Raw genomic sequence first — 16,457 nt, forward strand, 5'->3', positions numbered from 1 at the left:
AAGCGACAAGGGACTAGTCAGCCAGTCACTCTCAATGTTGGTCTGATTTTTCCCTCCCAAATAATGGCTGGTTTTAATTTCACTGGGTTAACAAGTTCTGTAGGAGAATAGGACTCCTAGCTTGCTGTTCTTTATTGAGTCTCTTCCTGATTTTGGCAAGAAATCAGCCCTCAGTTATGCAAAGCTTGTTTTTAAGGTAAATTGAAAAATAGATATTTCATAAAAGCAAGCTGGTCTGAGCAGATCAGAGGAGAAAGAGAGAACTGCCTCCAGCCACCCCAGCTCAATCCACAGAGGCTGCGGGATGGTGATAAACCTTCTTTCTATCTTGCTTTCTTCCAACAAATCAACAAACTGGTCTGTAAATTTAGATTTCCATGTAACCAGTGATCCCTGAGTGCACTAACTTGCTGAGCCATATGAAGGGCAGGGGCCAGACGGGAGGAGAGCTTCCATTTATATCCAAGTGGGCTGTGTGGATCTGAACATCCCAGATGAAAAGGAGCTGAGACAAAGCAAGCAGGAGACTGTGGCGTGGGGAGCAGCATGCCCGCCTGGGTGGTGGTGGCAGTGGTGGTGTGTGTGGCAGGGGATGCATGGCAGCTGGATCTGGGGTCTTCCTAGAGAGATTACTCGGTGGGATCTATTCCAGCCAGCATGGAAGCAGAGGTCAGCTCAGGGCCTCTGTGAGTGACTGAATTCGAAGAAACGCTTTTCCCCTCAACTGCGGGATACACGGGACATGAAGAACCAGTGAGCAACCATCAGGGGCTGTCAACAAACTTTGCTTTCTGATAGTACCAGTCATTGGTAAATGTTTCTGGGGAGCACCAGGAATTCAACAATGGTCAGGAGAGGGAGGCTTGCTGGGTAATGTGAACTGTGCATGACTAGGTATAGCAGGGTTCTAAGAGAAAGAATGTTCCAGCAGACTGCTTGATTCAACCCTGAGATTTCTACTATCAGCGTCTTTCCACTCAGAACTTTAGTGTGTGACTGTTTAACTTGAGGCTGTCGCAACTGCCTTTCCTCCTCTTCCTCCCAGTGGCCAGTCATTTTCAGAGGACTATTCTGAGAAGGTTTCAATGATCCCCATTAGAGTTCGAGGTAAGTCAAGCATTTGAGCAATAAAATTGTTTTCCTTGGGGGGTGGGGTGGAGTTCACAACAAACACTTTATTACTGCAAATCTTCCTTGAAGAGAGCCTTCAAAACTGAAAGTCTATCAACCTTTAAAAATCTTCCTAGTTTGTGCAATTTTCATCGGCCTTCTCCATTGTAAGAGCAACCATGTAGCTGATGTGAGTAGAGCAGTGACCACGCCCCCAAAAGGCATTCTGCTTTCCTGGAAGATATTTTTTGTTTTTCACGGAAACAGTTTCTTTTTTATGTTTGCTTTTTAAAATCCCATCCCAGTGAACAATGGCTATGGTAGATAAAATTAGGTGTCCTTCTGACTCAATTTCAGTTGTAATGAAAGAAGTGATGATGTAGTAAAGCTAGCTCTGGAGACTAGCAAAAGCCACTTGGTCTCTCTTTTTCCTTTAAAAACACTAGAATATATACTTCTTGGGTCTCACAGGAGAGAAGGGATGGTTTCCTGAAATAAGGCCATTTTAAAGTAGCAAAGGTCATAGGTGGGATTAATAAAGAGTGACCTTTCATAAGACTTTGGGGAAAATGCACTTGAAAGACAAGTTTTTGAGACTGATCTGCTGAGTTAAAAAAAATCTTTCACAGAAAAGTAAGAAATAAAATCCTTAAACATCCTGGGGTATAATGAGTACCATACAGGATACAAAGACTGAGAATGGATACCATGTATCGCTTGGTCAGGTTGTGTTAAAATCTTGGTCCTACTGGAAATACCTGCCAAGCTAGGCTTCTCACCATGTAGCCCTAGATTACTTCACTGTGGAAGGGAACCAATTATTTTGTTTTTATATCTTTTTTTTTTTTCTATTTTTTTGCGGTACACGGGCCTCTCACTGTTGTGGCCTCTCCTGTCACGGAGCACAGGCTCTGGACGCGCAGGCTCAGCGGCCATGGCTCACGGGCCCAGCCGCTCCGCGGCACGTGGGATCTTCCCGGACCGGGGCACAAACCCACGTCCCCTGCATCTGCAGGCGGACTCTCAGCCACTGCGCCACCAGGGAAGCCCCGTTTTTATATCTTTTTATGATTATAAAATACACATTTCCTATGAAATATGCGACATGTAGGAGAACAAACAGAAGATAGTCAAAGTCACCCATAATCTTATCTCCCAGAGATAATTAATTACTGTTGAAGCTTTGACATTATTTTTTTTTTCTAGCACTTTATCTTTTTGGTTTCTTTTGGATAGGTCATACTATCCAAATGATCCTATACCTCCTTTTTTCAGCTGTCATAAACGATTTCCCATTTCATTATAATTAATTAAAAACATGATATTAATGGTTACATTAATATTTTATTATATAATACCACAATTAAAAAAATTATCCTCCTTTTATTAGGCCAAATTAACATTTCATTGAGTGCCTATTTGTGCAACAGACATTTTACATATTTTCATAGTTCTGTGAAGCTGGCATCTCCATTTTGCAGACAAGAAAAGTGAGGCTCAGGGAAGCTAGATAACCTAATCAAGACAACAAACTTCATAAGGGTAATGAGTTGCACTTAGGCCTCAAATTAGAAATTAGATCTCATATTAGGGCCCAATTTTTTTTCTACCCAATGCTGCCTCCTAATTGATTTAGGAGTAGCTAAAGATACACTGGTTCTTAACAAAATTTGGAAGTTTGTCTTTCAATATGTTCCCAATATTCTCCTCCTGGGACTTCCCTTGGTGCATTCTCTTATATATCAAATCTTTTAGTGCCCTTCTTCTTTGGCCCAGAATGTCCAAACACTGAGGGAGGGGAAAGTGGATGGCAGTGACACTCAGCTTCTCATCCTTCCTCTCCCCTGGGATTAGCTCCAGCCTAGGTCCCTCAACCCGATGCCTGATCACGCTGACCTTGGACTGACTCTTGGGAGGGCTCAGAGAGCTCAGGCTTCTTGAATATCCAGTATCCTTTTGCCAGTGATGTGTGTGTATGAGACAAAGGTACGGAGAGAAAAAACCTAAATCACACTTAGCATCGGGGAAAACTGTCCATGCCAGGGCTGACTGTAGTTCAAAGAGTTAGCAAAGATAAACAAATACTTAAGAATCTAGTTTGGTTATATAAAAATAAAATGAGAGTCATTTGTATGGATTCATTACTATTTGTGCAGTTTTCTACAGAGCACTATAATTGTACATATTACATGTGTGCCAGAGTTTTTTAATATAATAGTTAACAGGACTGCCTGCTTTTGTCTTATAAAAAAAATTAGAACACTGAGCTTACATATCTTGTAAGATAGGCATGTTAAGGAGGGCAAGACTCTGAGTGTAGAAAAGAATACTGAATGTGGACCTGGAAATCTGAGGATATACAGCCTTATTTGCCAGCTGTGTGATCTGAGGTGACTTCCCCTCTTAAGATCTTCAGTTTTCTCACCTACAAAAGTGGTGACATGCTTCCTACTATCAAGAGTTATTGGGGGACTTCCCTGGTGGCGCAGAGGTTAAGAAGACGTCTGCCAATGCAGGGGATACGGGTTCGAGCCCTTGTCGGGGAAGATCCCACATACCACAGAGCAACTAAGCCTGTGTGCTACAACTACTAAGCCTGCGCTCTAGGGCCCACGAGCCACAACTACTGAAGCCTCTGCGCGCCTAGAGCCCGTGCTCCGCAACAAGAAAAGCCACTGCAATGAGAAGCCCAAGCACCCCAACGAAGAGCGGCCCCCGGCTTGCTGCAACTAGAGAAAGTCCGCGCGCAGCAAAGAAAACCCAATGCAGCCAAAAATAAATAAATAAGAATAATAAAAAAGACCCAACGTAGCCACAAATAAATAAATAAATAAATAAATTTTTAAAAAAAGAAAAAATGTTATTGGGGAAGATCATGAGCTAAAAGATGTGCTCCTCCATTTTATACGCTGCAGAGATAGGACACTGCACATTATAGGTAGTCCACATGCAGGCAATCAGTGATAACTATCTTCAGAGCACCCCTGTGAGTCTGGCACCGTACAAGATGCTACGGATCTGGTGGTGAATGATATTGGCGATACCGGCAGGCTCTCTGCTCTTAGGGAGCTTACGCCTCAAAGTGGGAAGACTGACAGTATTCACTGATGTCAACCAAATGCCACAGAAAGTAGTAAAGCTCTACGTAAAATGTCCATAAATTATAAACCATCCAGAACACCATGAAGACAAAGGACTTTAATGACAAAATTAAAAAATATGTCTCACGTACCTGCCATCCATCTCGAATCTTCTGATTGAAGATTCCATATTCATATCGGATGCCATAGCCATAGGCTGCAAGCCCCAGAGTTGCCATGGAATCCAAGAAGCAGGCTAAATTAAACAGAGCACAGGCCACAGGCAGCGTCATCAAGGTTACTCAAAATTTTGTCTTTCTCTAAAAAACATGGCAGCCACAAAACATTTCTCTATGAGAAACCATATTTGTATCTTAAAGCAGAGACTGCAGCACAGCGGGTATTGTTTTTAAAATAACATTCTAATTATAGAATAAACTATAGAAAAGGTAGAAAATACAAACATGTATAAAGAAGAAAACAAACATTTATTACCTCACCATCCAGAAATAACCACTGTGTTGGCATTTCATCTGAGAAATGCCAGATGTCTACGTTAGAAAGGTCCTTTATTATGTCTATGTTAGAAATTCCTTTATTATGTCTGTTCCTCACACTGCCCTCTCTAGGGGAAGCTGTCTCCATGCCCCCCTGCTTGAAAAGACGTGTATAATTTACGTGTAAATTGACTGACTAGCTGGACATCTGGGGCAGACTCTCTTTCTGGCTAATGGAATTCCAGTGTGGTTCACATTATCAGGTGGCCTTATGCTTCAGGGAGGCTGGACCAACTGAATCTTGACTAAACTTCTAAGCTAATCATAGTAATTTTATGTCCTTCACCAGTTTGGGTTTTGGCATGAGCATTCAATGACATTCAATCCAATGAGAGGTGCTAGAAAGTCTGCTGGGTACAGTGAAAGATTTTCCTTACTGCTGCCGTCTTTCTTCCATGAAGCTAAAGTCAAAAGAACCATAGAGACCCAGAGTCCTGACAGAATTGTGCTGCTGAATAAATTAATCTTAAAATGGCCAACCTCTGAAGTTCTCGTTCTGTGATAATACATGTCCTTGTTGGTGGAACTAGCTTTTGCTAGGTTTTCTGTTTCTTGTAGCCAACGGCTTTAATGACAGAGCACCTGATCTAGAGCAGCCAATCAACAGGCTGGGTAGGATCTATCTTGTGGTCAGGAGCAATTTTAGGGGTTACGCTAAGCATGTTGCCCCTCTCAGGAATCTGAACTGAGAAATATACAGAGAATGAGAAAATATAGTAGGATCTAAAACTGAAAAGAACATTGAAAATTGCAGATCAAACAGGAAGAGACTGAGCTAGGTTCACAGTGGAGTCCTAAAACAGATCCACAAAGGCCAATGGCCAAGACCTTCAAGTTACTGTAACATCACAATGGTCTTCCAGTCCCTGTGCTCATGTGGCCTGGCTCTGTCCCAGTTCCTGCTCTCTCGGAGCTGCGGTGATTTGTCTTTTCCTGGGTCCTGATCAAATTATCCTTAGAGCCTCACCAGAATGGGGGTCCCAGTTTTTTCAGTCTGGTAAGAGATGAGGTCATCTAATGAGAATTACTCAGCCTCATTCACCCCTTCCCTGTCAGGCCCCGAGTGGGGTTAACGCTGCCAAAAAATAGGCCCGGGACTTTACATAAAAGGAAGGCAGGCTACCTTGTCAGTCTTAGATGAGCATGCCGTTGGCTCTGCTGGTCTTCCTATAGCTCCATGGAAAGCCTACTAATTACCCGATGATTAACTTCTCAAGGTGGCCAAGTATGCCAAGGGCAGCGTTAAAACACATGGCCACTAATGTAGTAAGGAATAAACAATATGAAACACATGCAAATGGAGTTCTAGTCATTTGAAACTGTGTAAAATTAAGAGATTGTGGAATCATTTCTAAAAGAGAAGACGCAGACATTTATTTTTCATAGAGTACGATCTGATACATACATGTGAGGTCGTACATTCTATTATTAAATTTAAATTTCACAAGTAAATAATATAGTAACATCCTCTTTGTAAAAACAATTAAAATGTTACTGACAGGGCTTCCCTGGTGGCGCAGTGGTTGAGAATCTGCCTGCCAATGCAGGGGACACGAGTTCGAGCCCTGGTCTGGGAAGATCCCACATGCCACGGAGCAACTGGGCCCGTAAGCCACAATTACTGAGCCTGCGCGTCTGGAGCCTGTGCTCCACAAGAGAGGCCGCGATAGTGAGAGGCCCGCGCACCGCGATGAAGAGTGGCCCCCGCTTGCCACAACTAGAGAAAGCCCTCGCACAGAAACGAAGACCCAACACAGCCATAAATAAATAAATAAAGCAAACTGTCAACAAGTAAAAATAAATAAACACTATAAAATGTTACCGACAGGGCTAGCATCCCTTTTGACTGCCACCCCCAATTCTGCGCTCCTCTCGACAGAAAGTCACAAGGAGCAGTTCAGTATTTCAAATTCCAGACTTTTTCTATGGATTTACATATATACATTCTCACATAAAATACTAATTTTTAAAAAACATAAATGGTATCACAGTGTGTGGCTTTTAATGCAACTTGTTTCCTCTGCCTCCAGCCCCCCACCTCTTGGAGGTCTATGCAGGGAAGTACAAATAGTTCACTTTTAGGTTGACACATATTATTCTGTAACATGGTGTTCCTCTACTTATTTACCTATTCTATCAATGGACATTAGGTTATTTCTAAAATTTTGCTTTTACAAACAATACTGTAGCAATTTTTTTCACATGCCTCCTTGTGTACATGTTGGAGTATTTCTTTAGGGTAGATATCAGGAAGTAGAATTGCTTGGTGGTAAGGATGCATATTTTTAATTTAATGGCATTGGTATTATATTTTTAATGTTTTCCTCTATATTTGTGGAAAAATCATTTCCTGGATAAAGCAAAGAACTCAAACGTCATCCATACAAAACAAAAATACTCATTAATTCAATCATACCAATAGTATAACAAGTGTATCACTGCCTACTAGTTAATCAAAAAGCAAACTGTTAAGTGCACAGGACGATAACCCAATGGGTAAACAACTTAGGAGCTACCACACGAGTATGTGAATTGAGCAGCTGTGAACAAATAACAGTGAAGTGAAGGGGCCACTTTGGAAACCCTTAAGTGAACAGGAAGGATCTGGTTAGCTTTGGGGTTTGAAGCAATGTCTCCAAACTTCTTAAGCAATGTCTCTTTTGTTAAAGATCGTTTCTCTACTGTTTGTCTAGAACTGGTCAAACCACCGTGCAGACTCAGAAACAAACACAGCTACAACCGGCTCACACTGTGCACTTCTAGACAGTCTTCTGGTTCTTTAAGCATGGCTGTGCATGGCATCTGAGACGGCGTCAAGGGCCAGACAATAGCACACTTACCAGCAAGCCTCCCAAGACCACCATTGCCAAGCCCAGCATCTTCTTCAATTTCTTCTAACTCCTCCATATCCAATCCAAGCTGGTGATGAAAGAAAAACAACATAGGGCGTGGATACAAACTTCAGATATACAAACAGGCCACTTCAGAGAGAAGAGTCATTTCCTAAAGCTCTGGGTTGGGTCTTCAGGTTCATCTGTGAACTCAATCCTGCCAGGTCCCTCACTGCTTGAACTGCCATCAGATACCCGCTGCGGATGCTGGTGACTGAAGATGCAAACTGTCCGAGATGGCACAGCAGCAGCTTGGAGAAGAGTATGGGCTCTAAATGTCCATTACCGACTCTGTTACTTCTTAGCTATATGAACCTGAGCAAGGTAGTAAATCTCACTATGCCTTTCACTTCTCGTTTAAAAATGAGGATAATAGTATCTACTTCATTTAGGGCTGTGAATTAAATGAGATTATACAAACAAAGCATTCAGAATGATGCCTGGGTAGGTATTTCTTGATAAATGTTGGCTATCACTATTTCTTAAAATTATTTTTTGTTGCCAGGGTAAAACCTCAGAAATAGACCAGTACCAAGTTGATACTAACTGGACTAAATTTTGAAAATTACCAAAAGGTATGAGGTCAGATTTTCTGGGATGGACTACAGTTCATCTTTTCATGACCACAACATATTTACTCAGTAAGGTCAAAGGTTGTTAACCCAAAAGCAGTTAGTGAGTCACTGCCCATGACACCAGGGGCCAGACAGCAGTCAGGGAAACCTCAGCCCCGTGTTCCTGCTGGATGGGCCTAAAATCCTCTACTTCTCTCTGGGGTAGATAACAGACTGTGGGGGGGATAATGGGAGGGGGAGATAAATTAGGAGGTGGGATTAACATATACACAGTACTGTATATAAAATAGGTAAACAACAAGGACCTACTGGGCTTCCCTGGTGGTGCAGTGGTTAAGAATCTGCCTGCCAATGCAGGGGACATGGGTTTGATCCCTGGTCTGGGAAGATCCCACATGCCACACAGCAACTAAGCCCGCAAGCCACAACTACTGAGCCCGCGTGCCACAACTACTGAAGCCTGTGCGCCTAGAGCCCGTGCTCTGCAACAAGAGAAGCCACCGCAATGAGAAGCCTGCGTACCGCAACGAAGAGTAGCCCCCGCTTGCCGCAGCTAGAGAAAGCCCGTGTGCAGCAATGAAGACCCAATGCAGCCAAAAATAAATAAATAAAATAAATAAATTTATTAAAAAAAAAACAAAAACAAGGACCTACTGCATAGCGTAGGGAACTATACTCAACATCTTGTAATAACCTATAATGGAGAAGAAACTAAAAAAGACTATACAGCTGAGTCACTTTGCTGTACGCTTGAAACTAACACAACACTGTAAATTAACTATAGTCAATTAAAAAAAGAGAGAGAGAGACTGTGGGAGGCCAAGGAGCATCTGTGACCTTGGGGATGGATGGAATTGGTTGCCAGTCAGCTCCCTGCCACAAAGTGTTGGGACCCGCACAGCCAGAGGTCACTAGCAGCAGTGTGGACTCATATCAAAATTCTGCAGCTGTAGAGGTCACTTTGGACTGTTCATCTTACAATGAGGAAATTGATGGCCAGATAAACTAAACGACCTGTCCTCTGCTGACTAGATAATAATCTAGCCCATGCCTGGCTAATAATGGTCCATTGGGAAGTGACTGCATTCTTAATCTGAAAGTGATGCAATCCATGAAATTTTACATGGAAACATAATTTACACATTTGAAAACATACGCACAAGATGTAACTATGCTTGAAGTGGATGCCCCAGTTGCCGTGGGGTTACCTGCTTGGATCCCTACCCTTATTCAAAAGTTGCTTTCTGACACAAGTCCTGATAACTAAATCTTCTAAGAGTTCAAAAATGGATTTGCTTCTGTTCATTGTTCAAAGGGCTTTCAAACTTGCTCCCTGGTGACTAGAGTCCTGGGGTCCTTGTGACATCAACTGCTAATGCTAGTGCTCAGGACTTTTAACATTCTAAACATGCGAGTCTAGAGTAGGCTATAAACCTTGAGCAAGGAGACATGGGTCGCTTCATCCCACCTGGTTAGATTATGGTGCAAAGGAGGTATATTTTTTTCAGCTGATATCAGGGGAAGCAAAGAAAAGGGAAGCAGAGAGGAGCTGCAATGGTTCTTTCACACGAAATGCTCTACTAAACCCACACAAAGGAAACCAGCCCTAGTGACAAGCAGCTGGCCACATTAGAGGACGAAAGCCCTATGCCAGGCCAAAAGCGACTTGAACAGTCTCTTACTTAAAGTGCACCTTTGCAAATACTCGTTCCTCCTATTAACCACATCAGAAAGGTTAAGGACTATTTTTGGTATGAAGATGCTTGAAGGTCAAAGGAGAAACAGTTAAATACGTTCATTCAAACAAATTAGCACATTAGGTTCAAGACCTCAGGCTCCTCATTTAAAGAGGAAGTGTATTTTACATCTCATTAAGCAAAAGAGAAAGTATGACAACAGAATTTTAAAAGTTTATTACTTTCACGTATTGCCTTGATATACAAATAACAGTCAAACTTTGATCCCTTTAAAAAAGTATATAGGAACCCAAAGTAAAGCTTGTGGTTCCGATAGCAGGGACTCAAGTACTTCTTAAAGGCTTGTTCAGATGCTAATTTCTAAAATGTAATTTGTTGCATAATGCTGTCAAAAGCTGACTGCAGGACAAAATTCTCATGAGGCAAAACTAGTTCTCTAGCTTTGTTCCTCTTAACCCAGAGATCAGGAGTACTACAGATTTCTAATAGTTTGTAATAGCCATGTCTACAGAAGCAATTTTTCACCATTTTTTGGGGGGGGGTGGGGTGGCTATATCCCCAAGGTTCCTGAGTTGAACTTGAAATTTAAAGGGAGAGAATGAGAGAAATACGGAGACAATGTACCTGGTAAATGGCCTCGTCACAGGCATTCTGCAGGCCAAGGTTGATCATGGTGTTCTGTAATGTTCGGCCCATGTAAAATTCCAAAGAGAGGTAATAAACCCTCTGAAACAAAGAAGAGAGAGGTCATGTTAACGGCTATGAGGCCAACCTTACTTGTCAACGTAAAAACACAAGGTCACCAATAAGAAACAAACAAGCAGAACTACTTTAACTCAGGTTCAAATGAGACTCCTATAGATGCATGAAGGGCTAAAGAAAAGCACTTCTGATAACTAACTGGCTTTGGAAAAACCATTTCATATCCTGGTTTTGGTGGTAATACTTAAAAAATATATATCTTTTACCCCCAGGGAGGGGAAAAAAAGCAAACTCATCCAACTCATTAGATTCACTGTTTTGTGGGTTTTTTCTTCCTGTTCATGAGCCTCATGAAAAAACATATGTTTGGGGTAAATGGAAGTCAGACTGACATAGCTCATCATTCATCTGTAAAATGTTTACAGGATGAGGGTCAGGTGGGGTTGGCTGTGAGCATCTCAAGTCATCCAAGAAACACAGAGATTAACTCCTTCAAGATACACCCAATGGCTACAAAGTATTCCTCCTTAACTGTTACTGCAAGTAATATTATAATTAAATATTTTAGAATTAAAATTATCCTAGAAAGTCTATGAACTGGCAATAGTTCCTTCTGTATAACAAAAGACTGCCTCAGGTTTATTGGTGTCTGTTCTTGGTGAAATAGGACATTTCTCTATCAGGTTAGAAACTGTTTGCCTTTGACATAGTAAAAGCCAAGTAAATATCAATAGTAATCAGAGTTGAAAGCAAAAGGTGCAAAGCTCAGACTTTCCTAAAACCCTTTAAAATACAAGCACAGTTTACTAGTCAAAAAAACAAAAAGGGTCAGTAACTTCATCATCCTCTTATAAAATATCTTACTCTCTGTATCAGTTCCTCTTTTCTTTTTCACCAAACACAAAACAAAACAATAAAAATCTGTAAATGCATCAGTATCAATATAAAGTCACCTCAAATTTTAGGGACTTCCCCATTTCTCAATAGGAAGAACCCCAAAGAAAAGGATTTGGTCAACCAGGAAGTACTAAAAAAAAAAAAAAATGAATATAGTTCAATATAAGAAATGCCTATTATAAAAATAAAAAAAGGGGCTTCCCTGGTGGCACAGTGGTTGAGAGTCCGCCTGCCGATGCAGGGGACGCAGGTTTGTGCCCCGGTCTGCGAAGATCCCACATGCCGCGGAGCGGCTGGGCCCGTGAGCCATGGCCGCTGAGCCTGCGCTTCCGGAGCCTGTGCTCCGCAACGAGAGAGGCCACAACAGTGAGAGGCCCGCGTACCGCAAAAAAAATAAATAAATAAAAATAAATAAATAAAGAAGAAATGCCTATTATGATATTTAAATCATTAGTTACACATATATACTTAAAATATTATATGAAAATGTCAATTCAGAAATCTTACTTTTCCCTACTTTCATTTTATGAAACAATTGAATTCTAAGTCTTCCCATGGATAGTCAACATGTTATCAAACAATATTTTCCAAATGATTTCCACATCATCATTATTTTTATCCAAGTTGTTTGAATATCTATAATGCTGTCATTAGGGCCCTCATTAGTTTATTAGATACCTTTCTGTGAGCTGGGAAAAGGTATCTTTCCTGGGGCAGACTCAGGCCAAAGAGGTGCAAGGCGTCACTCACCCCCGAACTGCTGGCGCCAATGTACCAATGCATCACAAAAAAGAGCATCTCAAGCCACAAATATCCATTTACATAACATCAGGGCAGTTTTTTTCATTCTTCCCTGTGTGCATTTTCATGATCTCTATAATATAACCACTACCTATTGCTTTTTACTTTTTAGTGATCTATAAAAAGCTTGGTTATAAATACAGTATATATATCCAACACTTGCAATTGTGAGGTCATAGCCCCAGGAATAATGACGACATCTATGTTAAGTTTCTTTGTCTCCCTTTTAAGGATTCTAAATTAGCATGGACTTAAGAGTTCTTAAGACATTTCAAGGTCTTCCTAAAAAAATGTTGCTGCTTAAAATAAAGTAGTTGATAGAGAGCATCTTGTTACATGACAGATTTTCCAAGGACATGAATTTAAGGTGGTTTCCTATTTTCCCACAAATAAATTTTTTGGGGGGGATAGCACCTTATATTTGGGGGTATAAAAGACCTTAAAAAATTGATCTCCCTCATCGTCTTAGTTAGTGGTTCCTAAACATTTAAAACATACTTCTGGTAGTAAAATATTTGAGCATCTCCAATACAGCTTATAGATTACATGCATGCACTTCTATTACTAATATCTTATGTATATTTTACAAAAATTAGAAATTTTCAAAAGGCTTGTATAGATAAAATAAAGAAGACATAACAATAAGCAATATTTAAAAAATACTTTAAATTTGTTCCTAGTATTAATTACTAGGTGTATGGAATAGGTGGCAACACAACTGAGACTTGCAGGGCAAGCAAGAGTTGAGCAGAGTCCCACGTGGTGGGAAGGGCATTCCGGGTGAAGGGTGCAGTGTGGGCAGAGGCCCGGAAGTGGGGAGAACAGGGCATGGATGGGGACGGCAAATTGGCCTGGTGGGAGAGCAAGGTAATGAATGGGAGGGACAGGCTCACCTGGGCTGAGGAGGGCCTTCAGTGCTTAAGGACTGTGGAAGGCAACACTGCCAGTGATAAAGATCTGAGCAGAGGGCAAGATGGATGTCTTTAAGAGGTTTAATCAGACTATAACGCATAGAATGAGATGGGACTGCAAACTCAAATGCCTTCAGGAGCCAGACAGAAAATAAGTGTGTAAAGGCAGTCACAGAAAACAATGTGGAGTACAGGGCCAAGAACTGGAGTGTCCTGCCCAAGGTACGGAAAGTAAAACTGCTTAAAGATGTCTAACCGACCAAATAAAATAAGTCTGCTAGCCATATTCAGTTGCATGCAGCCAGTTCAACCATTTCTGGGAAGCAAGGTAAACACTTAGAAATCTACTTCATCGAAGACCAGAGGCCAGGGCCTCAGGCAGAGAGAAGTGAGAATGGAGGAGAGTGGGTATTTTCAAGGCAAACTGCAGAAATCAACAGAATTTGGCAACTTGTTGAACGGGGAATACAGGAGGAAATCAAAGGCGAAACTAAAGTTTTGTGTCTGGGTGACTGTCAGGATGACAATGCTATTAACATTAGAAACACAGAAGAGACGGCAGGATTGGGAGGGATGATGATTTGAGTTTTTAACATGCTGAGTTTAAGGGAATAAGGGGAGATCTAGGTATGTTTACCGAGCACTTACAAATGTAGGAATGGAGCCAGAAAAGGAATTGAGACTAGAGATCCAGATTTGGGATTCATCTGCAGTTACTGGAAAGCAGGGGAGGTGGGAGAGAAGGCTGGACACACCTACTGGCTCCACTCCGTGCTGAGGGCAGGGACCTTCTGTTATGTGCATGACTGTCACAGAGCAGACACTTTATGAACACGTGTGGACTGGATCTTGTTCACTTGTATCACTATCAGAATACCTGGTTTATACCTGCGTAAGTAAGAAATGCTTGCCCAGTGCAGAAACGAACAAGAGAACAAGAAAACCGTAAAGTACCAGATAAGTCACTGGAGGAGAAACGTACAAGGCGACTGTGTTCTATGGCACTAAATGCTTTGGAAGTGTGTGGGGAGGGGAGGGGGGCAGGCTCTAAAATACAGCTCATCATCTCACTCTCCAGCTTAAAAACTTAAATAATAATTTTTAATGTAAGGTGCAGTCCCCTCTATGCAAATAAAAATTACGGTAAATATATGTATACATAAAGTGTTTTCTGACGATATAGTTTAGCAGTTGCTACCTTTGGGTAGAGGCCTAAGCCTCAGGGGCGGGGAAGTTACTTTCCATTTGAAAGCTCTGTTACAGCTGCAATTTCTCACTCTGAGGACTGTTTTGCTTAGGGGTTCTTTGAGCACTTGGAATATGGGCTATTCTTTTTCATGCTTTACATATTAAAAAAAATCCTAATAAATGTTTATGTGTATTTCCCACTACCTCCAGGATATTCCCATCATTCACCCTTTCCAATATGCCTCCAACCGGCGTTTCCAGCTTCCTCTCTCAAGACGCACAACCATCCTCACTGCTGCTGCCAGAGCTGCTCTCTCACCCACACTCTACACAACACAATCCCTCTGGCTGCCAAGTCCTACTCAGTCCTCCCCACCCCGCCTTCCCAGGTTGGCCAGGTGGAAATAGTGTTCCTCCGTGCGCCCAGCAGCGTCCACTCTAGCTCCCGCGCACTGGGTAGGGGTTGTCTGTGAACAGCAGTCCTCAGCAGTTCCCGGGTGGCCTGGCCCTCGGTCTCCAGTCCGCAGGAATCAAGGAAGTCCAGAAGCTCCACACCCCACTCCTAGGAACTGCGTGTTGGGCGAGGGGCGGGGGGCGCTCAGAGCTCTGACCATGGGGTGGGACCTCTACCCCTCCCTCTTCACCACACTCGGGCAGTACCTACGACAAGCCCGGGTCTCCCGCGAAACTCCCATCTAGTCCTCCAAAAGTTCTATGGGCTCCGAAGCACCTTCTTCCCACTCTTCCCCACCTACCTCCCCTTAATTCTTATTACCTTTTGACGACCTTTGCATTTGTCTCCCTCCCTAAACATTCACCTTCCCCGAGGCAGGGTTCTCATCCGTTTTGTTCTGGGTCGACTGCCTGGGGCCGAGAACTGTGTCTGGCATACAGAGAGGAGCCGCCCTATATCTCAGAGTAAACGCTGAGAGGAATGCTCCAAAAAAGTTTGTGAAGCAAGTGGACAGGCGAGGTAGGCCTGGGCGTCGGCTCCAGGCGGTCCCCAGGGGCAGGAAGCGCAGTGAGGCCCACGAGAGGTGAACGGGGTGTTGGCGGAGGGCCGCATCTGTCCCTTGGGCTGCCCACCCGCCGCCCAGACGCTCTACGCCGGACTTCGCGTGGGGCAAGAACGGGGTGAGGAGAGGTCACTCCGGGGCCTCCACCCACCCCGCCGCGGACACCGCCCCGGCGCCCGGATGCTGGACTCGCATGGTCCCGGAAGGGCACGACCCGGCGAGGGGCGGCGAGGAGCCCCCCTCCCCCCCACCCCCACCCCCCGCGCCCGGGCGCGTACCTTGGGGCACGTCTCGTAGTAGTGCTGCTGCGTGCGGATCCAGCGCCCCACCAGGTGGTCGCGCACCGTGTGCGCCAGCGCGAAGAAGTAGTCGCGGGGGGTGGCCACATTGCGGTCCTTGACCAGCGTGAAGTGCAGATGCCGGTTGAAGCCCTTCTTCAGCTCGGCCACGTTCTCCACGCCCACGATGCCGCGGATGCTGATCTGCCGCCGCTTCTCCTGGTCGGTCAGGGGCTTGGCCATGGCGGCGGCGAGCAGGACGTTCGGCTCCAGACGCCCGGCGGCAGGACAGGGTCGGAGTCGCCCTGCGCCTCTCGCCGCTTTTGAGTCGGCGAAAAGTTTGAAGCCCGCCCCTCGGTGCGGCGCCGCCCGGGGTTGCAGCCCGCCCTCCTGAGAGGCGGAGGGAAACCCTGGCCACTCCCTTTGACTCTGGGCCGGGCAGGGCGCGTAGGGCGATGGGAGAGCACCTGTCGCGACCTCTGCGCACCCGATATGCCAGGGGGTGGAGGTGGGGGGCTGGCGGCCAGGGACCTGGGCTGAATACTCTTGGCAGTTGAAGGTGGGACCTTTGGTGACTCACGTGGACACTCTGACGCCTCCTTCCGGATCTGGGGAATGGGGCTGGGGGGTGAGTAGAGGAGGGAATTTATCCTGCCTCCTCACTCTAGAGTCTTGGGTAGAAAGAGGATGTCTGGTGTGAAAGCGTTGTAAGCAGATGGGGGGCAGGGGGAGAAGGTCCCTGGAGATGGGAACC

At 44.0% G+C, this 16,457-nt stretch overlaps 1 protein-coding gene across 2 annotated transcripts in view; it reads right to left on the bottom strand.

Annotated features, from left to right (window-relative positions):
• PYGL (glycogen phosphorylase L) overlaps nt 1-16,040 on the bottom strand; it is a 52,496-nt gene extending 36,456 nt beyond the window's left edge. The window contains exons 1-4 of one of the 2 annotated variants that reach the window (XM_022570581.3): nt 15,704-16,039; nt 10,535-10,636; nt 7,588-7,666; nt 4,343-4,446 (exon numbers count right to left, since the gene is read on the bottom strand). In XM_022570581.3, coding sequence (XP_022426289.1) covers nt 4,343-4,446; nt 7,588-7,666; nt 10,535-10,636; nt 15,704-15,946 — 528 coding nt within the window. In that variant the 5' untranslated portion in view covers nt 15,947-16,039. Of the gene's footprint in view, nt 1-4,342; nt 4,447-7,587; nt 7,667-10,534; nt 10,637-15,703 lie in introns of both variants that reach the window. The other variant, XM_089907681.1, reaches the window with a different exon arrangement.
• Between the last annotated feature and the right edge of the window lie 417 nt (nt 16,041-16,457).

The sequence above is a fragment of the Delphinapterus leucas genome, chromosome 2 (genome assembly GCF_059928025.1).
Source record: "Delphinapterus leucas isolate spDelLeu-1000000601 "Yukka" chromosome 2, BTC_Dleu_Yukka2, whole genome shotgun sequence".
Lineage (NCBI taxonomy): Eukaryota > Metazoa > Chordata > Mammalia > Artiodactyla > Monodontidae > Delphinapterus > Delphinapterus leucas.